Genomic DNA, 24,301 nt, shown 5'->3' with positions numbered 1-24,301 from the left:
CGCAGTCTGACTGTTTCACCAAATATTTATTAGAAGTCATAAAGATGAGTCTTATTACAGTTCATTTCAGTTACATGTCCATGAAAATATGAAGACAGTTCTGGGTTAACAAAACCAACACAAATAATTCAAAGAGAAAAATAATTTCAGTTCAGGGTTAACCTTGAAAAACATCTATTGTTAAAGTCTCGATGGTTATGATAAAGTCTCCTCTGTGCATGACTGGTAAAGACATTATATTGCCAAGGCATTTTATGATGTTGTGGAGTCAAAACCGCAGAAACAAACCTGCGGCATTTAATATGAAATAAACAGCAAAGGTCCTTGAAGCATTTTTCATCAGCAGCAGTTTTCAGGCCAATGAGAGTCAGCATTCATTGAAGTAGTGCACACACAGCGGAGAGAGAAATGACACTATCCTGATTACATTAACCCATGCGGGGGGATGTGATGAAGAAGCAGATTAAAGGGGCAAAAATGAAATCACAGCCCTAAATTACTCAAACCCACCATTAAGACTGACCCACTCTCAACCATCACGCTTCATCAGAGAGAGAGAGAGACATGTGGTTATTGCACTACATCTGTTGTGTAGAGTTGCCATTCCAGGTGTTGTTGTCGTCTTCACTATCTTCTTGTGTCCGGAGTCGATATATTTTACCGTCTTTTTTAAAGTCCTCGGGTCTTTTCTCAAGAACTCTCTTACGAACAGCATCTCTGAAATGTCACAGGACCAAAAGTGTTATTTGTGTATGAAGTGGGTTACATGGAAAAGGCAGATGTATTTAATTACAGCAGGAGATAAACTCAGTCAAGACACAGAAACGGACATCATCATTCTTAACCTATACGCAGCTATTAGCTGTGCCTTTAAGGGTGTGTGTCTCGTATGGGGATGCACTGATACCACTTTTTCCTTTGCCGATTCCGATACCTGAATTCTGAGTATCGGCCGATACCGATCCTCATCCGATACTAGCACTGTTTTTCTTGATCAACGTAGAATTGCATATATTTTTATCCTTCATTATCAGAGGTGGATAGTACTTAAGCATTTTTACTTTTAAGTACATTTTAAAATATCTGTACTTTAGTGTTTTTACTTCAGACAAAAAATACTTCCCTACATTATAAAGCACATCATGCTTTTTACTCCACTACATTTCATAAATAAATGTTGTTTTTAACCTTTGAATCCTTGAGTACATTAAAATCTACCACTTTCTTTTATTTAAGTATTTTTGCTTTTAAATGTAGAAAAGTAGGATTTTTTTAATGTAATTAAGTACTGTATTAAAGGTAAAAAAACATATACAAATGTATTTATAAATTGTATTATATCACACTGGAGTATGATATAATGCCTTACAATGAAGTCTCAAAGTACAGATACTTAAAAAATGTACTTGAGTAAAATACTAAAATCTCTGTTTATTGCACACAACTATCACCGTATAAAAGTCTCCGATGCATAGTGGAACAGACTCGCTCATGCACATTGCGGATGCAGAACGATGCGCTTAATGCCCACGCTTCACTCACGAGCATCCCGAACGCATAATGATGCGTCCTGATGATGATCCTTCTGATGTCGCGAGGACCTTTGCTCCTCAAATTCAAAACAGTTATAACACAAAGAGAAGAGATATGTTGTGTGTTTTACACATAGTGCATCGTATCCATCCAACAGTTAAAAAAAAAGAATTATTGTGTATGAATGACGCACAACATAGACCACTTCCAGTGCTTTAATCTAATACACTTATCATATATATATATATATAATACAGCGAGTACCGTCTCTGGCAAAATGCATTTTAAACAAAACCATAGACTGTTATCTAGTGATTATGAAGAATAATGATAACATCCTGTCTGTTACCGGACACATGCATGATGACTGGAGATTGACAGATGACAGCACCAGCGGAGGTCAGAGTCTCTTAATGATGCTATATTGGTTTATTCCTCGCATAAAGCTATCGAAATACATGACGTGTAATACAGTGCATGAGAACTTTTAAGGTGTTTCCTGATTTATAGTCCTTTTGAAGCTTACGAGTAACACCCCCAGGTAACGCAACGGACTGGATTTGAATGGAACCCGTCAGTCCGATACCCGATCCGGCAAAATGACCCGTATCGGCCCCGATTCCGATCCAGAGTATCGGATCGTTGCATCCAGCATTTTATTCATTCAATAAAGTTAGAGCTTTTTTACATCATCTCATCAGAGTGAACTTTAAACAGGATTCAGAAAAGACAGACATACCGCTTTGGTTCTGAGGAGGAGCCTGAGCTAGGCGTGTGTTGATTCTGAGGGCGAGGAGACGCAGGCGGAGGGGGCGTCCGGAACAAGAAGCTGGTGATGAATCTCCAGACGGCCAGCAGGGGAAAGAGTAAAGATCCCAGCACAACCCAGATGCCCCCACCCTCAGACGAGTGGATCACAGTGTTGGATGCTCGACTGGACTGCTGTTGGGAACAGAATAATCTCATGTCACGTGACTAAAGAGACTGGGCTGCAAACACAGCTCATCTCATTCTACTCTTGAATCAAAACTGATTCACTCTTGAATAACGTATGAATCATTTACATGAATTTAGAACAACCAGACTGAAGTGACGTGTCTCTCTTTCCTTTTTATCAAATCAGACGAGTACAAATGTAATGTCTTTATGAACAGACATTCATTGGATCTTTGGATGTAATATATCCTAATGATGACGTTAGTGTATATGTCTGTAGTTTAACTGGACTACGTGTCGTGATATTGTAATGTTGCCGTCAGTGACACTGATGGGTGTGCGGCGGTGGTGTGTTGCTCACAGGAAGCAGGACGATGGAGGCGCTGGGTGCCAGCTCAAGCTCCAGTAAACTTCTCACCAGATCTTCAGCTGTGAACTCTCTTCTGGGGAACATGGTGGCCAGTGAGAAATGACCGTACCTGTTTCCAACCTCCTGTAAAAGGACACAACACAGACGTGATGAAAACTCCAAAGTCAGATGATATTTATAGAACACGTGACGGCAGTGAAGACAACACTGGAGAAAACAACAGTAACATCGAGCTAATCCACGCAGTTAGAAGGAAGAAAATATCCATGTAAAGGAAGAACAATATATACAATAATATGCCGATATAAATCTCGTTGTGGGTTATGCATTTATGTAACTGTCAGTTTTACTCTATTAGCTCATGTTATCATCATAATAGTTCAACGTGATTTTGTTCTAAATGTGCTTCTGTGTCGAGTCATCCAATGAAAACTTTTAATAATCTTCTCCGAGTCATCTTAAAGAGAAACATTAACATTGCTCTGTCTGTTCCAAACGCGGGTCATCACCATGGAAACCGACCTGCACGACAAATCGTCTGGCTTCCTGCAGGCGCGTCTCTGATGGAAACTGGTTAGTGAAGGATGAGCCGTCGGGCAGACGGAACTGAATCCTGGCGACAGCGCTGAAAGAGAAGCAGAGATGAAATATCAAACATACAAGCAGCTGCTCTGGATCACTGATTTCAAAGCGCTGGGAGAATACTGTATTTGCAACTTCAACACAAAATGTGACAGTGAACAAACAAACTATTCACCGTCACAATGTATTCATTAGGGCTGTGCAAAAATATCGATACATATATATATTTTTTCAATAATGTATCGATAGTGATACCTCTACTATAGATAATTTTTTTTAAATCATGTCATATACATACGGCCAAAAGTTAGTGGAAGCGAGCATGGCGAAAAATATAAGAACACTTCGATCTCTCCGAGCTGATGTGTGGGTGTGCTTTGGTTTTCAAAAGAAGTCATGGAGTAATGAGTTATATCAAATAATGCTGTTTGTAGCATCTCAAGTCATGACACAAGTCACTTGGCTACTGCAGCGCATTAGATAAAAAGTTTATTAAGAAAAGTAACAATGACATTTATTGTGCTTTCACGGATGTGACACCAGCACATTTACAGCACGGATGAAGCAGAGGTTTCATTCTGCCCATGTTCAGTGTTTTAACTGTAATGCACCACAACAGACAAGTGACTTGCGTGAGCCGCCTTATTCCCCTGTGCTACCCACTTGAGGGGCGCGACCCACAGTTTGAGAAGCCAAACCTCTGATCTAAAGGTCCATGCATCGCACACTCTGCAGAGGTAAGGGATGTTTTTACACTTATCCTCACAGAAAACCCCCGCTGGTGCACAGCATGTTGTATTTCTACCTCTACTTTTTACAGTTTCTATTTAAAGTATTGCAATCTATCGCAAATGTGTATCGTATCGAAATACATAGCAATATATTATATCGTGACCCATCTATTCAATTCAATTCAATTTTATTTATATAGCACTTTTCACAATGTGCATTGTTCCAAAGCAGCTTTACAGGAGCAAATAAGAAAAACACAGAAAGGTAAAACACAGCACAGTGCATGGTGTTTATAGACCAAGCAAGATCATTATAATAAATAATATCTAATAAATAAATGAATAAATGAATAAATGCAGTCTCCCGGTGAGCAAGCCAACACTGCACTGCTCTGCTGTGGCGAGGAACCCAAACTCCATCTATCGTGATATGTATCGTATCGGGAGGCACTTGCCAATACACAGCCCTAATATTCACCGTGCACTCTTCATTACAACACACACAGGAAGTAAGTGACAGTGCAATGCATCATCAATCCATGTGCGTGTTTACATTAGAAGAAGACTCTTTCACATGAGCAGGTGAACAACACTCCCGTTATATCAGTAAACTCATGGAAGAAATGAATCCTTTGGATTTTCACGTTTTGCTGCCTCCACGCTGACAAATATTACTGTTAGACAGCGTTACAGAAGTGGTTAGGCACCTTCTCTCTCGATGTGTGGCTTCTCTCTTGGCTTCATCTTCGGCCGCTCTGGCCTGTAGAGCCGTTAATCTGGCCGCTTCTGCCTCCTGCTGGACCTGAGAGTAACGGGTGGCTCTGTCTGCACGGTCCTGTAGAACAAAACCACAAACATCAGCCGCTGTCATCTGACCGCACAACACCACAAACAGACCCCTTCAATGCTGCGTTTCTCTGTATCCCCAGAACGTGAATGAACTTTATCACGTGACACGAAACAAAGACGTCACCAGAGCGATCTGCTGTTTGACTCGCTCTCTGGCCGCTCTCTCTTCCGCTTTCTCACGGTTTCTCTCCTCCAGCAGACGTTTGGTTTTCTCCTCCTCCTGTTTCCTCTTGTAGTCCAGCACCTCTTTGCCTAACTTCCATCTGTCCACCTCCTTCTTCAGCACATTCTGCACATGTGACAGGAACAGCATTAGAATTGAAAACAACCTCATAACCCAGCAAACATTTAGACAACGCAAACATGCTCAAATAAAAATACCACCAAGAAAGAAACGCAGTCAGAAAACTGACAACGTAAACAAGGAAATGAAGTCAGCAGGCGATGGAAGTTTCCTTTGGTGAGATCATATGATGTAGAATGTTACATCACACACGGAGGGGTGGGCGATACGGCCTCATAACTATATCAGGATAAATAAAGCCAGAGACTGAGAGAATTGAGAGGGTGGGGATTATTAGGAGGCCATGATTGTAGCTGCATGTAGTCTTGAGAGCCTCAGAACTTTTGACCAAATGAAATGTTGCTCTGTTTTAATGTATTATGACCATCAGCACATATTTAACCAACGCAGTAAAGAAACCATTAACTGGGACGCATCTACAGTGCCATCCTTCACAAGACTCATCCTCAGCTTCCCACCCGCCACCCGCTGCCTGTTTTCACTCAGCATAAGAGCTGTGAATGGGTCTCATGCAGAAATGAGTCATCAACTAGGCTTTAGGCTTTATATCGTGGGAAGACAAAGTCCTATCGTGGGGAGAACTTCTACCGGTATTTCACAAACTATATCATATCGCCCATCCTAACACACACACACAGAGCACAACATTACCTCCTCTTCTACTTTTCTCGTCTCTTTATGTCTCTCCTCAAGTTTCTTTGTTAACCTACAGATGCGGATTCAGAAAACAGATACCATCAAGACATTTTAGTCTGAGCTTCAGACACGCCAGCAGACAAATGTCTGTCAAAGGCATCCATGTGCACTGTAGCTCCGCCCACCTCTCCACTTTGGCATCTAAGGGTTCCTCAGACTGAGGGATGTCCTTTGAGGAGAGACTTTTATCATGGTGTCCAGATGCTTCCTCCACCGGCGCAGACAGAGATTCTGCAAGCAGACGCCCGTCAGCCACTGGACCACCACAAGCAATCAAATCATGAATTCAAACACGTATGTTGGTTTGGAGCGTCACCTTTAGATGTGGCAGAGCTGCAGTCTGATGCATGGGAGACGAGCGCTGGCTGATGGGGTCTCTCTCCATCCATCTGCTGCGTGTGCATCTGTCCAGACACAGTTAAACATGAGCACGACTAACACACTCACAACTTGTGCTGGGGTCGAGTGTTACGACTGTAAACTTCCATATCTGCCTGGTAATATCTGCCCTTCATCATTTCTGCATCTGGCAGACGCCTTTCTAAGTGATTTACACTACATTCAAGCCGTACATTTCCCTGGAATCAAAGCCACGAGCGCTGATCTGTTAACACACAACTACAGGAACGCAGCATCTCCCTCCAGCACATCACTCACAGCTCACCGACCAGCAGTGCATTTAAAGCCATAGTTCGGCCCAGAATGAAAATGTGTTGTTTATTTACTCACCCTGAGGTCATCCGAGATGCAGGTGACATTTTTTCTCGCGTAGAACAATAAAGAATTATTTTGAGGTAAATCCGCAGCCCTCTGTGCTTCATATAATGGATGTAAATTTGGTTCTAGGGGTCAAGAGTTCTAATAGCACAAATATCCAACACAAGCGTGATCCCGCGGCTCCTGGTGACCAATAAACTGAACGTCAATTATAAAATGATGAGCGGTATTCTACAGCTTCTGCCAAACCTCCTGTCGCATTAATGACGCACGCATCTGAACATCTGCACACGTGTCCTCCCTCTACTATGTAAACCCACCGCTGTCCGATCCTCTTTGAGATCGCACATGCCTCATTCATGCGATCAGATCAGGACGTTTGTCAGATGCTGTAGAATACCGCCCATCTTTTTCAGCCAGGAGCCGCGGGATATATGTGCTTGTAGAAGACCCCATTAAACCACAGAGGCCTTTACCTAAAAATCTGCTTTATTGTTCTGAGCGAGTAAATAAACAACACATTTTCATTCCGGGCTGAACTATGGCTTTAAATAAACGTACATGTGTGAAGCACATGAAAGGCAGAGCTTAGAAGATCTCACACCTGTCTGACTTTGTTGATTCTCTGTGTCAGTTCCTCTGCCGTGACGCTGCCAGCGATGACCTCCAGCGGGACGCCGTTCTCACCGATGAAGAAGCAGGACGGGATACACACGACTGGATCTTGATCAGCTCAGAGTTAAGGACATGACTCATGTGATTTAGAACAGATCCACAGAACACAGTGCTGATGTGAGGAATCATCACACGTAACAATAGACATATATAAACGCATACATGTCAACTGTAAAGAACCCACGTTTATAATTGTGCAGTGTTCATATACAGCATTAGAATTTTCTTATCCATTTGTTGCATACTGTTTTGCACTATTTGCCTGGCCGGGGGGGGCTGCTTTAGAATTTTAAAGGAGAGGAGAAACGCGCTGTTTTGGTGTGCGTCTCTTTAAGTGCAAATGAGCTGCTAGTCTCCGCCCCCTTTTCACAGAAAACGCAGCCAGGGCTTAGAGCCTGTGCTTCCATCGACAAAATAAGAAAGAAGGGTCACATTATGGAATTCCAAAAGTGACAATATTAAAAATAAATAAATACAAAGATAAATCCATTAAGAAATGTAAAAAAGCAAAAATAAATGAGTATTTATACTTTTATTTCCTTATTTATGGGTAATTATATATTTTTTCACGCTTATTTATTTTTTCATTTATTTATTTATACATGTATTTATTTCCACATTTATTCATGTATGTATGTATTTATTCCTACATTTATTTATTTTTACATTTATTTATTTATACATTTATTTATTTATGTATTTCTTTGTCTGTATGCTAATGAGTGGGGGCGTGTTTCACCTCAGACATTAGCAATCGATCTCAGAGTGGCGGTGCTGAAGCTTTGAGGCCACAGGGACACCTTGTGGTGTGACCAAACGAAACGAGGTTGACGAAGTTGCATAGAGAAGGCAATCGAGTCATTTAATATCACCCTAACTGTATGTAGATAGGGTTACCACACATAGCCTACATACTCTTTATTAGGGACATTGCTGTAAAACATTATTCGGTCGAGATTTCTAAAATGTCTTTGCACACATGAACAGAAACTGCACAACAACAGGTCTACTATGAGACGCTTGGAAGAGTACACTTGGACATGGAAGAGCGTGAAATTATCCACTAGTGATCACATTTATTGTAAATGCGCTGGATGGAGCTGATAAGAACTTGAGTTGTTTGTCGATGAGACTCGCACAAACCAGCTCAGAACGCCGAGAGAAACCAGCGCATTTCACTGAAGTCTACGCAAGCATTATGATCAATGCGTTTGAAACGCGTCTGCAAATACAGTTTACATTCGCGTTTCCTAACATTGCAATGCATAACACGTGGCATTTCGAATGCCTAAATTATAACGCATATTTCCATAGGCGTAATTTGCGGGTGGACGGGTGGGTCATGTCCCCACCACTTTTTGCCAAAGTCAATTTTGTTGCTTTGTAAGCAGAGGCCATTTCTAACAACTCCGCCCATCAGTTTCAGATTGGAATAGACAAAGTGTAAGAAATGCACACGAACATCAACTTCTCCAGTGGCTTAGAGCGTCTGTTACCTACTTCATGTCGTTGTGGGTTCGGGACTGCTGTCCGCTGAACTTTTTCCCTGTCACATATCAGATTGTAAAGGTATTTATTTGTATTAAACGATGAAAATATTTGAAAATGGCTGTTCAAGTCATACATGTACCAAACATTTTGCGCTTAATTGCACTTTGATGCTACTGTATATATTCGTCCTTATTGTTCTCGACATGCCGTTGCTATCGTCTATTGCAAGATTAATTACATTTTGATACTTGATAGAAAACTCAAATAAATGGAAAAAGTCACAACCTTGTAGTTTCATGAGTTCAAATCAAAATTTAGAAAGTTTGTTGTATATTTGAAGCCTATCTGTCAATGCCCGTATGATAAGTGAAAATAAGATTTTTTTTTAAAGATATTATTTTTCCATCTGTTTCCCCTGTATAACTTACTTGAATGTTTGTCCTTATTAGCAGGGGGTTCCCAAACCTCTCAATCCTTGACCCAGCAACAGGTAATCTGTGTCAAACACACATTTTTAACATGGGGAAAACACATTCGTTTCAGTAGTTTTTATTTTATCACAAATTAATACGTTTAATTACGTACGGCAACAGCCATCCTTACATATAATAAAGCACAACATGCTTTAAATGATCTATTAATGAAAACATGATATAGTTTAAAAACAAATGGAAGCAGATCTGATATGTGGAAATTTAGAATAGTGAGTTTAGCGGATTCGTACGGTGGCGTATTGCTGCCACGTATTTTTCCACTCAATTATGTCGTTAAAACGAGATAATATGTCGTTTAAACGAAATAATTTTCTTGTGTAAACGTCATATTTTTCCCGTTTTAACGAGATATTATATCATTTTAAACAACATATTTTTCTCACTGGTTTCATTAATAGACAATTCAAACGGAATTGCATGAATTCGGTAAATTAATTCAGTTTTTTGACGAGATGGTTCATTAACTGAACTGGTGCTATTAACTGAGCTATTAAACTGGAGTTTAATAAGATAAAACAATTAAAACTGTTCCTATTTATTTAATGCGCGCGCTTGTCCAGCACGCGCGTTCTCTGTTCTGCAAAGAGCCACACTCTGGCATCATTAAAACATTAACGGTTATTTAACTTTTTTTCTTTATACCTCACAGATGTGAGAGTAAACACATTTTCGATCGATTTGGCGCGTTTAAATGAACGGACCCTGATGTTTGCGAGTGTGACTGAAGAAGCTTTTGATAGTTGTATCTAAAAAACGGACATCCTGCTAAACTTGTGGTAAAACAAGAATGTAATATTAAGCTTAAAGATAATATTTATTAATCTTTGTCAATAAATATCTGCTTTGAATCCTCTACATTGAGTTGAAGTCTTTGGTTATTTATGTCATTTACTTCAGTAGCCTATCTGAATAAAGTGTCTGATGCTGATGTACAGTGCTGTGTTAAGTTTTATTAATCGTCATATTTTGTATAATACATATTTAACTAGAAAATTATTTAAATTATGCATAAAATTGAATCTTTAATGCACAGATTAAATCACAAATTAATTTAATCCTCCATGCGAGGGACGATGTGTTTAAATACAATTATAAAAACGATTTTAACTGTTTGGTTGTTGGGATGTACTCGTCACGTCCCATAAACGTTATTTGGTACGTCGTGGCAACGAATATGGTCCGGTCGTCACTGTGGTAGCTGAGCGGACCCATTGGAAGTGGCATTATTCCTCGTTGATGAACTAGACCGTTATGGGAAGCTTCGTGGATATAAACTACTACATCTGAAATGTATTCAGGCTGGATTTGTTGTCAGTCAAACATTTATTAAATATTCTGTATCCGTAAGCACAACTCAGAAGAGAAATCGCTCTCTTGATTTTGGCTACACTGTAAAAAAGAAATCCCGTAAAAAAACGGATAAAGTAGTTGCAGAAAATTACCAGTACATTTTCCTTTATTTTATGGACATTTCCGTTAATGCTAAAATGCAATTTAATGCAGTGCAAAATGTAAAATACAGGTAAAACAACTGTAAAAATGAATACAGAAAATTCCTTCATATTAATACAGTATATTGTGCCCTATTTTTACGGATTTTTTTAGTGTACCGTACAGCGGGCCGTGGTTCGAAAACATGACATTTTACCTATGTCCAGCTAGAAAACATGTCACTTTCACGTAATAGATTAATGTGTAATTATTATGAGACGTCATATTATCCCTTTACTACGGTGGTGTATTGCTGCCACTTACATTTTATTTTTTCCACTCAAATATGTCGTTAAAACGAAATATTATTTCGTTTAAACGACATATTATCTCGTTTTAACGACATAATTGAGTGGAAAAATACGTGGCAGCAATACGCCACCGTACGAATCCGCTAAACTCACTATTCTAAATTTCCACATATCAGATCTGCTTCCATTTGTTTTTAAACTATATCATGTTTTCATTAATAGATCATTTAAAGCATGTTGTGCTTTATTATATGTAAGGATGGCTGTTGCCGTACGTAATTAAACGTATTAATTTGTGATAAAATAAAAACTACTGAAACGAATGTATTTTCCCCATGTTAAAAATGTGTGTTTAACACAGATTACCTGTTGCTGGGTCAAGGATTGAGACGTTTGGGAACCCCCTGCTAATAAGGACAAACATTCAAGTAAGTTATACAGGGGAAACAGATGGAAAAATAATATCTTTAAAAAAATCTTATTTTCACTTATTATACGGGCATTGCCAGATAGGCTACAAATATACAACAAACTTTCTAAATTTTGTTTTGAACTCATGAAACTACAAAGTTGTGACTTTTTCCATTTATTTGAGTTTTCTATCAAGTATCAAAATGTAATTAATCTTGCAATAGACGATAGCAACGGCATGTCGAGAACAATAAGGACGAATATATAGCATCAAAGTGCAATTAAGCGCAAAATGTTTGGTACATGTATGACTTGAACAGCCATTTTCAAATATTTTCATCGTTTATTACAAATAAATACCTTTACAATCTGATATGTGACAGGGAAAAAGTTCAGCGGACAGCAGTTCCGAACCCACGACGACATGAAGTAGGTAACACACGCTTTACGCTCTACGCCACTGGAGAAGTTGATGTTCGTGTGCGTTTCTTACACTTTGTCTATTCCAATCTGAAACTGATGGGCGGAGTTGTTAGAAATTGCCTCTGCTTACAAAGCAACAAAATTGACTTTGGCAAAAAGTGGTGGGGACATGACCCACCCGTCCACCCGCAAATTACGCCTATGGAAATATGCGTTATAATTTAAGCATTCGAAATGCCACGTGTTATGCATTGCAAAGTTAGGAAACGCGAATGTAAACTGTATTTGCAGACGCGTTTCAAACGCATTGATCATAATGCTTGCGTAGACTTCAGTGAAATGCGCTGGTTTCTCTCGGCGTTCTGAGCTGGTTTGTGCGAGTCTCATCGACAAACAACTCAAGTTCTTATCAGCTCCATCCAGCGCATTTACAATAAATGTGATCACTAGTGGATAATTTCACGCGCTTCCATGTCCAAGTGTATTCTTCCAAGTGTCTCATAGCAGACCTGTTGTTGTGCAGTTTCTGTTCATGTGTGCAAAGACATTTTAGAAATCTCGACCGAATAATGTTTTACGGCAATGTCCCTAATAAAGAGTATGTAGGCTATGTGTGGTAACCCTATCTACATACAGTTAGGGTGATATTAAATGACAAGGTGTCCCTGTGGCCTCAAAGCTTCAGCACCGCCGCTCTGAGATCGATTGCTAATGTCTGAGGTGAAACACGCCCCCACTCATTAGCATACAGACAAAGAAATACATAAATAAATAAATGTAGAAATAAATAAATGTAAAAATAAATAAATGTAGTAGATGCGATATGCCAGACCCAACAATGCAGAAGAGCTGAAGGCCACTATCAGACCAACCTGGGCTCTCATAACACCTGAGCAGTGCCACAGACTGATCCACTCCATGCCACGCCGCATTGCTGCAGTAATTCAGGTAAAAGGAGCCCCAACTAAGTATTGAGTGCTGTACATGCTCATACTTTTTATGTTCATACTTTTCAGTTGGCCAAGATTTCTAAAAATCCTTTCTTTGTATTGGTCTTAAATAATATTCTAATTTTCTGAGATACTGAATTTGGGATTTTCATTAGTTGTCAGTTATAATCATCAAATTAAAAGAAATAAACATTTGAAATATATCAGTCTGTGTATAATGAATGAATATAATATACAAGTTTCACTTTCTGAATGGAATTAGTGAAATAAATCAACTTTTTGATGATATTCTAATTATATGACCAGCACCTGTATATACATGGCATGCGTCAGAAATAAGATGTTATAGTGCCGATAATATATGCTAATAGTACGTGGAGGTAAGGCCACTATTTAAGGTCCAAACCTGGGTTTTAATGTGAAAGTGAAGAACGGTGTCATCACTATAGCAATCAATTCATATGTGTCCTTTTTAGTGGAGTACACTTTTATCGCAGTACTTATGTGATCATTTAGTAAGAAGAATATACACATACTGTGCTTAAAAAGAGCGTTTGAATAACTGTATAGCAGTTAAAATAGTAACAATAACGTAACGTTTCATGTTATTTTTATGAATAACCTTGCTATACATTGTAATCTGGTGAATGCCACTTTGGTGAATTAAAGTCCCAATGTCCTGAAAATATGTACATTGTTCCATTGTCCCCCTAATGTGAATACATGCATGCAAACTATAGTGTGTGTGTGTGTCCCTGTACCCCCACTTTGTGGCACGCACAACATTTACACCTGTTAAAAAATGTTAGTGGTTTTTTTTCATTACATCAAAACCTGAAATGTAACATTACAACAGAAAGCAGGTGCCCCTTAACTACAGTAGGCCTAATTGTTAAAAATACTTAATGGAAAATAGTTTTTTTTTTGTTCTATTCTACAAAAGTATCATGTTAATGTGTAATTCTTGTAAAATAGTATGTTGTAAATTGCTGAGTTTCATTCTTATGAAATATTTTAATATATAAATCTTTTAATGAGTGGATTCTTGCGTGTGGGTGGTGGGTTGATGGGGGGCACCTCTGGGGCTGTTGCCCAGGGGCACCATGAGGTCCTTAATACACCTCTGCCTGCAGCTGGCGTTTTCAGCCAAGCTCCTGCCGTTTTCAGCCGCGTAAATGCACCTCGGTAAATGCGCCTCGGTGGACACAGCCCCGTAAATGTGCCTCGTGGACACAGCCCCTTATAGAACCGTGCTGAAAATTCCGAGCCGAGAACACAAACAGTTTGTAATCGTGTCGTGTTGAACCAGGCTCACGTGGAAACATAACTGTAAAGGGCTCAGCATAGTCCAGGCGAATTGTGCTTTCGTTCTGTTTCCTGTTCTGTTTCCTCTCGTTCTGGTTCCTGTTGCTTCCGGTTCCTGTCTGCATCGCTGCCGGCGGTTTGTTTGTATCCCCACACTTCGCTCTAATATTAGTGTATTTTATTATCGTTACTTATCATTGTCGTTGCTAACTTATCCTGATATCTCAATAACCCTGCTTTTGTCATTTACTTGAAGATTCTAAACCAAAAGTGATAATTAACTTAACGCCGCTAGCATAGCAATAGCGTGTTAGCTTGCTTTCTGTTTACACTGTGGAATATCATCTTGCCTCTGGTTTGTCTTGTGTGCTAACTGTTTCTCTTTTTAAGCGAGTATACTACGATTCATTGAGCAACCTTGGTAAGTTGGAATTGCACTTCAAACCGGGTGAGTTATGGCTTCTATTCCTATTATTGTTACTTGCACCTCATGTCATATGTTTAGTTTAGCCTTCTCTGTCAGCTGCGAGGGTTTTATATGCGATAAATGCAGGGAAATAGTTAGGCTGACAGAGAAGATCTTAGAATTAGAGTCTCGCATCCTATCTTTATCTGAGGATAGTAAGAGTTTAACGACGATAGAAAACACTTTGGATGCGAGCAACATTAGCGCACACAGCTCGGTTCCGGTTGAAAATCCCCCGCAGCTGGGAAACTTTGTGACTGTGAGACGGCGTAGTCGCAGGACAAAACATCACTCATCCGTTCCAATTACAGTCTCGAACAGGTTTCCCCCCTCAGTGACGCACCGACTGAGAAACCTGCTGAAAGTGCCCTAGTTATCGGTGATTCTATTGTTCGGAACGTTAACATAGAGGCACCAGCCACCATAGTCAAATGTTTACCGGGAGCCAGAGCGCCTGACATCAAGTCAAATTTAAATGTGCTGGCTAAGGCTAATCGTAAATTCAGTAAGATTGTCATTCACGTCGGCACAAATGATGTTCGACTCCGTCAATCGGAGATCACAAAAGATAACATTAAAGAGGTGTGTGAGCTCGCAAGCATGATGTCAGACACTGTAATATTCTCTGGCCCCCTCACTGCTTATCGTGGTGATGAGATTTATAGCAGATTATCATCACTAAATGGCTGGTTGTCTGAGTGGTGCCTGCAGAATGATATAGTTTTTATAAATAACTGGAAGAGTTTTGAGGGCAGACCTGACCTGTTGAAACGAGATGGTCTCCATCCCTCCTGGGCTGGGACTTCCATCCTGTCTAGAAATATGGCAAAAAGTCTTAATGCTAATGCTAAAACTTGACTCGCTGGGGCCCAGGTCAGGGAGCAGACAGTATGGCTTAACCAACTGTCTGCTTGCCGTCTCACGTCGCAGAATACACAAAATGTACAACATGTAGTAATCCGTTCTCCCAAACATCACAAAATAGAGACTGTGTCTGTCCCCCGGATTAGCAAACATAAAATAATGCGTAAACCTCTTGAAAGTAATTTAATAAACGTTAAACAAACTAAACATGAACAAAATACAGATAATCAACTGTTACGACTCGGATTGCTAAATATTAGATCTCTCTCTAATAAAGCACTTTTTGTTAACGATATGATAACAGATCATAAAATAGACATGCTCTGTTTGACAGAAACATGGCTAAAACCAGATGATTATATTGCTTTAAATGAATCTGTCCCCCAAGATTATTATTATAAACACGAGCCTCGTCTAAAAGGCAGAGGGGGAGGTGTCGCAGCACTTTACAATAACTCTCTTAGCATTTCCCAGAAGTCGAACTCTAAATATAATTCTTTTGAAGTCATGGTTCTTCATGTTTCAACACCTAATACTAAAGATAAAACACTTTTTAAATTGATTCTAGCTATTGTATATAGGCCTCCAGGGCACCACACAGATTTTATTAAAGAATTTGGTGGGTTCTTATCAGAACTAGTACTGGCCGCAGATAGACTCCTTGTCGTTGGTGACTTTAACATCCACGTAGATAACGTTACAGATGCCTTAGGAATGGCTTTCAAAGACACTCTTAACTCCATGGGCATTAGTCAACATGTGTCAGGACCCACTCACCTTCGTAATCATACTTTAGATTTAATACTGTCTTACGGTATAAATGTGGACGACGTTAAAATCCTTCAGCAGAGTGAAGACATTTCGGATCATTATCTGGTATTATGTTTGCTTCACTGGCCTACGGCTGCAAATAAAACTCATTGTTACAAATATGGTAGAACAATAACTTCAACTACCAAAGATGCGTTTCTCGATAATCTGCCCGAATTGTCTCAAATCATGAGAAATAACGTTGAAGATCTTGACATTACCACTGAAAATTTTAATTCCACCTTCTCGGTAACGCTAGACAAAGTTGCTCCACTACGTTTAAAGAAGATTAAAAATGGCAGCCCCACACCGTGGTATAATGAACACACTCAGGCTCTAAAGAAAGCGGCCCGAAAAATGGAGCGCAACTTTAAGAAAACTAAATTAGAGGTATTTCGTACAGCATGGAAGGATAGTATTCGAAAATACAGGAAAGCCCTAATAACTTCTAGATCCGCCTACTTTTCATCACTAATAGAAGAAAACCAGCACAACCCTAGGTTTTTATTTAACACGGTGGCTAAATTAACAAAAAATAAATCGTCAGTGACTTCTGATCCTGTATATCAGCATAGCAGTGATGAATTTATGAACTACTTCACATATAAAATCCAAGATATTAGAGAAAAAATTATAACAATGCAATCAGAAGTGAAACCCGCTGAACAAACTAACTACAGCGCCCTTAAGGAGAAAATGCAATTATTTTATACCGTAGATCAAGATGAGCTGTCTAAAATTATTAGATCATCTAAATCAACAACATGCATACTAGACCCTATACCTACAAATCTACTGAAAGAGATGCTCCCAGAAATTATAGATCCTCTTCTTGGTATTATTAACTCATCTCTGACATTAGGACATGTGCCTAAAGCATATAAGGTGGCTGTTATAAGGCCCCTTGTCAAAAAACCCCAACTCGACCCTAGAGAACTAAGGAACTACAGGCCTATATCGAATCTACCTTTCATATCTAAAGTTCTGGAAAAAGTAGTTTCAACTCAATTATGCTCCTTCCTCCAAAGGAATGACATCAATGAAGAATTCCAGTCTGGATTTAGAGCATGTCACAGTACAGAGACTGCTTTGATCAGAGTTACAAATGATCTGCTATTGGCGTCTGACCGAGGTTGTATCTCGTTATTGGTGCTGCTAGACCTTAGTGCTGCATTCGATACCATTGACCACAGCACACTCCTACATAGACTCGAAAATTATGTCGGCATTAAGGGAATAGCTTTGAAATGGTTTAAATCTTATTTATCCGACCGTTTTCAATTTGTAGCAATAAACAATGAGGTGTCACGCAAATCGCAAGTCCAGTACGGTGTACCACAGGGCTCAGTCTTAGGGCCTCTGCTCTTCGCATTATACATGCTACCTCTAGGAGATATAATAAAGCGACACGGAGTTAGCTTTCACTGTTATGCTGATGATACTCAACTTTATATTTCCTCGAAGCCTCATGAAACACAGCAGTTCCATCGAATAATGGAATGCATAGTCGATATAAAAAACTGGATGAGTAACAACTTTTTATTACTGAACTCGGACAAAACGGAAGTGTTACTTATTGGACCGAAAACTGCTATAAGTAACAACCAAGAATACTGTTTAACTATTGACGGATGTTCCATAAAACCCTCGTCGTCAGCAAAGAATCTTGGCGTTCTATTCGATAGTAATCTGTCATTTGAGAGCCACGTCGCCAACACCTGTAAAATTGCGTTTTTCCATTTTAAGAATATATCTAAACTACGTCATATGCTGTCAATCTCAGATGCAGAGAAGTTAATTCATGCATTCATGACATCAAGACTAGATTACTGTAATGCACTGTTAGGTGGTTGCCCTGCAGGCTTATTACAAAAACTCCAATTGGTCCAAAACGCGGCAGCTCGAGTTCTTACACGTACAAAAAAGTATGAACATATTAGCCCGGTTCTGTCAACCTTGCACTGGTTACCTATAAAGCATCGCGTTAACTTTAAAATCTTGCTTATTACCTATAAAGCCTTACATGGTTTAGCTCCTCAGTACTTGAATGAACTCCTTTTGTATTACAGTCCTTCACGTGCATTACGCTCTCAGGCGTCCTGTCAGTTGGTAATACCTAGAATTTCAAAATCAAGTGCAGGTGGTAGATCCTTTTCCTATCTAGCGCCTAAACTTTGGAATAGTCTTCCCTGCACTGTCCGGGAGGCAGACACACTCTGTCAGTTTAAATCTAGACTAAAGACGCATCTTTTTAATCTTGCATACACTACTCTTCCATAATATAAATCTTCAGAGGGTTTAGGCTGCATTAGTTAGATCAACCGGAACCAAAAACACAACTGATGTACTTGTTGCATCAAAGAGTACAGAACAGTACTCTACTCTCAGCCAGTCTTGTCTCATTGTTCCAAGGTTACCACAGCGAGCAGGATGCAGTTCATGGCCTGACCTGATGGTAGAGCGGAGAATGGGAAGTGGGGACCTGACAAGAGCTGAGATGATAGAGCTGGATAAAGAAGGACGCGGTCTCTTGACATGTCTTCACCACAAAATTTCAAATGCTATTAGATTATTAATGATAATCTTAAACTATAATTTATTTTATTATTAAGTTTATTTATTTTATTTAGCCTTGTTGTGCAAGCTCTCTGGAGCTTGTGCAGAGGCAGCAGCTTTTGCCAGAGGGGAACTGGAATCCCCTGGTTGGGCCTGGGTTCTCCTGAGGTTTTTTTTCTCGATTAGAGTTTTGGGTTCCTCGCCACCGTTTGCATACTGTTTTGCATCTGCCTGGCCGGGGGGGGGCTGCTTTAGAATTTTAAAGTTTTACTTAATTAATATTGCATATAGGAATTTATAGTCTGTTATATTTGACCTGTGCTTCTCTCTCCTATATCTTAAATGTGTGCTCTCACTGTGTGCGTGCGTGTCTTTTTGTGTGCGTGCGTGTCTTTGTGTGTGCGCGTACTTGTCTGTGTACGTGTGTGTGTGCGCGTCCGTGTGTGTGTGTCTGTGTGTTAGTACGTGTGCATATTGTGTGTGTGGAGTGTTTTGTATGTGGGTATGTCTGTCTTCTTTGTTTTCACCTTTTTCTTGTTTTTGCAGGTACAACTTTAATTGTTGTACAGCTGCTTTGTAACAATGAAAATTGTAAAAAGCGCTATATAAATAAAGTTGAGTTGAGTTCTGCGTTTTGGGGTAAAACGAAGCTCGAAAATGACAGTAGAAGTAAAAGAGACAGTATAGTGTTTTCGAACAATCCAACACCCTTTGTTTCTGGAGGCGGGGTTTACATGACGTATCCAAATAGCCTCAGCGCACGTGGCCACACAAACAACACACCCACCTATTACGTAATGGCCATGGACCAATGGCGGCTCAAGTGTGTTTACCGGCCAACACGAACTTTCCCGGAGAGTTCTGTTTGGTTTGCTGCCGCGAACTAGTGAAACGAATTGACGTTTGGACCAGATTTTGTTCGAAATCAGGTCACAGACGGTCGTTTTTCGATTTCGAATGTAGTATGCTGAGCCCTTAACCGTTTCAGACTGTGCTTAGAACGATTTGGCGCGATGGTGGAAAAGCGCTCATTGTTTTCTATAAGCACCCGTTTCCCCCGGGGCCATTCGCGAAGGCGCTCCGGTCACGACTGCTTTCGGGAGTGAGACCCGCGATCGCGTCACGGGGTTTCACGGGTGAAATAACAAAACGGGAGGGTGGCGGGAAATCATGTTACCATGACAAACCCGTTGCATGTTTACAAACCATACACACTGCTTTCTATAAGTGAAGGTACTCAAGACAAACGCATCGCGTTTTCTCTAAGTGAAAGTAACGTTACACAGGACAATCCCGTCGCGTGTTTACAACAGTGGTGTAAAGTATTGGAGTAAATGTACTTAGTTACTTTACTTAAGTATCTTTTTGGCTACTTTGTAGTTGTACTGAGTATTAAAGATATTAGCAACTTTTACTCTCTACTTGACTACATTTTTTCACAAGTATATGTACTCTTTACTCCACTGCATTTGTAATGACTAATGCAATTACACATTACATTTTGCATGGCACCTATCTTTTTTTGCAGCAGTTTATTTTTGCTACAGAAGAATTAATATTGCCATTTAAAGGGCATTGAAGGTACTTCTTGTGAATTTTGCCCTTACTTCTTTATGTGAATACGAGTGCATTATCAGGTAGTTGACAATCGCTGGCTTTGACTTTTTAATTTTACCTAACATTATTTTATTTATCCGTTATATTGAAGAGACCTTTTTGAAGAATGTTGGCTTACTTATGAGCACTTGAGTTTAAATAAGACTTGGGTGTTTGTAATAGATGTAGGTTATGGTGTCGACCATGATTTGTTGCAATTTTGAGGTGTTCAGTCTTATTATGATTTAAGAAAATAAATGCGATTGCTCTCCTCACGAATCGACTGTTTCTAGTTTTTCACTGACATGTCTCTTAAGTGTTGAGGACTAGTGCTGCTTAGAGCCTACATTCAGTATGAGTAAAATACTCAAGTACTGTTAAAATCAGATACTCAAAGACTTTTACTGAAGTCGTTTTGGAATTGGTGACTTGTAACTTGTAATGGAGTAATTTTCACTGCAAGGTATCTGTACCTTTACTTAAGTATGGTTTTCAGGTATTCTTTACACCTCTGGTTTACAAGCCATACACATTGCTTTCTTTGCGTGAACAGACAAACGTTTCACAATGACGTTTTACCTACTTTTAAGTTGCCACAGGTCCCCGAGGTCTTACTTAAAAAATAACGGTACTTACAATATCTTTATTTGCAGCTTTGCCTCGTTCAGTCTGGTGGATTTCCATTGAAAACAAAATAAATCCATTGCTCTCCTGTCAGGCTGAGAACAGTGTTCTGTGCTGCTCTGTGCAGCCAACAACACAACACTTAGCATGCTTTGCTTCCTTTTGCCATGGTGTCGGAACTAATTCACATATGTTGCTTGCGAAAACAAAAATGGCGGCAGCGCCATGGTGGACACGTTCAGAAAAAGGGACGGTAATATTATAATAAGAACAACTACCTACGTCAGAAAGCGAGCGAAATCTGAACGGCTCGTTTTCTCACAGGCTTGCAGAGATAGGCTCACGTAAACAAAGTTACTGGATTGTCCTTTTTCACGTTTTCTGAGTTGGTAGATGCACCAGACACCCGGTTATAGCACTTAAACATTGAAAAAGTCAGATTTTCATGAAATGTCCCATTTAAAGTTTTGCTTAATATTGCATATAGGAATTTATAGTCTGTTTAATATTTGACCTGTGCTTCTCTCTCTCCTTTATCTTAAATGTGTGCTTTCACTGTGCGTGTGTCTGTGTGTTTGTCTGTGTGTGTGTGTGTGTGTGTGTAGGGATGGGTATCGTTAAGATTTTATCGATATCAATACCGCTTATCGATACCGGTACTTATCAATACTGTTATCGATACTACGCTCTATAATTTGATGCAAAAACACATCATGTGAAAAGATTGAATGATGAAAAGAACATGTTAAGTTTCTTTATTACAGCTGAGCTTTAGAACTGCAGTTTACAAATGCTTCTGAGCAAACAGAAAATGCCACATAACAAAACATGCGTGTGTTCCTTAGCATACCACTTACTGCACTTAGCATGTGCATAGGAGCACATCATAATGTAATTCAACATATTTACTTTACATCACTATGGTTATTTGGCTGGTAGACCATATTTCTTTTTACTTTCTGGTTTTAGGTCTACATAAATTTAAGTACTATTTTCTAAGCAAGCAATATTTTTTTAATTATATGTACTATTTTTTATAATTTTACTAGCACATTTACTTTCAATTTACTAAAGTAAGTAAATGTACGCCGAATTATTAAAAACAATGTTATAACTTGTTCTCAAATAAAGGACTTTTATTTTGACGGGTTGCCGCAAAGGGGTGTTTGACGGAAGCTTCCTAGTTGTGAAACGCGGACGCTGTGAAAGCTCCACAAGCGCAACCATGCCACCCTTTCACTCATAAACACGCAAAACAAGCAGATTACAAATACATCGCGGAAATCATATGGCCCTAGATATCACACATACGTCGAGCAAACTTCCTCTAATTCGCCATTTAACACCCGAATACACAGAGATAAAACAACGCAAGTATCGATAACAGTATCGTTTGTCATGAAGCTTATCCATACTCTGGTATCGACCCAATTATGTACCGGTGTTCTGACAATTTATGCTACCCATAAATTTGTGCTACCCTCGTGTTGTGATTGGGTTGGGGGAGGGGTTATTTAGGTGTAAGAGTTGGGTTGGGGGAGGGGTTAGTCCTGTTTTGTATGGAGGTAGCAAAATTTGATAGGGATGCATAAATTGGCAGAACACCGGTCCAAAAAAGTACCGGTTCTCGGTACCCATCCCTGTGTGTGTGTGTGTGTGTGTGTGTGTGTGTGTGTGTGTGTGTAAGTACCGGTTCTCGGTACCCATCCCTGTGTGTGTGTGTGTGTGTGTGTGTGTGTGTGTGTGTGTGTGTAAGTACCGGTTCTCGGTACCCATCCCTGTGTGTGTGTGTGCGTGTGCGTGCGTGCGTGTGTGGGTATGTCTGTCTTCTGTGTTTTCACCTTTTTCTTGTTTTTGCAGGTACAACTTTAATTGTTTTGCTTATAGTCAATATGTCTCATGTACAGCTGCTTTGTAACTGCTTGTAATGAAAATTGTAAAAAGCGCTATATAAATAAAATTGAGTTGAGTCAAGTTTATGACATAACACTGTGACTATTTGTCCATTTAGGTACAATAAGCCTTGGAAAAAGGTTGCCACTTCAGAAAATGATCACCTGGCAGACCGCAGTGGTCCTTAAAATACTTTGATATCTCACCAAGCGGGGATGGATGATGAGGACTGTGATTTGATGTTTTGAAGAGTTTCTCCAGCGTCCTCATTAATCTCATTAAACATACAGACAGACAGAAGGATACAGATCTGAGAAAACTGCACACATGTTTCACTGGAAGATAAAAGACAGAGATGAGTGATGTTCCCTTGAGTCTAATCTGCAACCACACACACACACATCTGACCTCTGAGCGTCCAGTCGAATCGCAACACAACAGTTGTGAGCTGCACCCGACACGCTGTCCGCCTCCCAACTGGACATCAGCTGAGTGGACTGGTCATCATCTCCTGTAAAGGAGCAGTCCGATGATGGATCAACACACAGTGTGGAGCTCAGGTGTAAAAGCTTTGACTTATGACCACACAAATGTATTCAAAACATTTCGAACAAACAAAAACAGAAGCGCTGACCGACTGTACAAATGGCACAATATGCAAATATTTCATAACTTTGAGGAAACGATCCGGTTATTCGCTGATGTTGTAACACGTCAATATGAGCACTGACTGCACATCACATCAGTATAATAAAATCACCGCAGAGTCTGATCGTCCCGACCTGTGACACCACCACAAACACACATCTCATCTGATCTGATAATCTGCTGACTAGCATGAGTGCTAATGCGAGTCAGTCACCTGTGATGTCAAACGCACATCGGATCTGTGTGACAGTTACCTGTAATCACCACCACAAACACACATCTGAGTTGTTTAGCTGACGCGATGGCCGCCGGGATCGAACCCTCGAACCAACGCATGATGTCCACGAGTGCTGCTCGCGACGCCTCTGAGTCTGAAACGTTCCGAAAGATTCGAGAACCCACAGCCACCGGAACCTGCAGTCAGAACACGGAAGTAGAATGACGCGGGGAACCATGGGAGATGTATTTCCACCGAGACCAGTGGCAATAAAGCGGATCAGATGATACGCGACTATATTATTATAAAACTCAAAATGGTGGACGGGACGGGGGAGCGACTATAAAAGCAATAACCAACTCAAATGGGCCATTATTAATACTATTCATTTGTATTAATTTCGTTACTTCTTTTACCA

The 24,301-nt window shown here is 39.9% G+C and overlaps 1 protein-coding gene across 2 annotated transcripts; it reads right to left on the bottom strand.

Annotated features, from left to right (window-relative positions):
- Positions 1-7: 7 nt before the first annotated feature.
- ubxn4 (UBX domain protein 4) lies at positions 8-24,097 on the bottom strand. 2 transcript variants are annotated; one of them, XM_057343190.1, is made up of 13 exons: positions 23,921-24,097; positions 23,427-23,529; positions 23,325-23,353; positions 7,323-7,441; positions 6,318-6,405; positions 6,127-6,232; positions 5,957-6,011; positions 5,126-5,290; positions 4,860-4,987; positions 3,362-3,464; positions 2,831-2,962; positions 2,273-2,475; positions 8-717 (listed from the first exon to the last, which is right to left on the bottom strand). In XM_057343190.1, exons 1-13 carry the CDS (start codon positions 24,000-24,002, stop codon positions 579-581), a joined length of 1,452 nt encoding a protein of 483 aa, XP_057199173.1. In that variant the 5' UTR covers positions 24,003-24,097; the 3' UTR covers positions 8-578. The 2 variants fall into 2 exon arrangements, with proteins under 2 accessions (XP_057199173.1, XP_057199175.1); XM_057343192.1 differs by lacking the exons at positions 5,957-6,011; positions 6,127-6,232; positions 6,318-6,405.
- Between the last annotated feature and the right edge of the window lie 204 nt (positions 24,098-24,301).

This window comes from Triplophysa rosa, linkage group LG10, assembly GCF_024868665.1.
Source record: "Triplophysa rosa linkage group LG10, Trosa_1v2, whole genome shotgun sequence".
NCBI classification, from domain to species: Eukaryota; Metazoa; Chordata; class Actinopteri; order Cypriniformes; family Nemacheilidae; genus Triplophysa; species Triplophysa rosa.
Note: the sequence above shows the minus strand (reverse complement) of the source record. Positions and strands in the feature narration are given on the sequence as shown.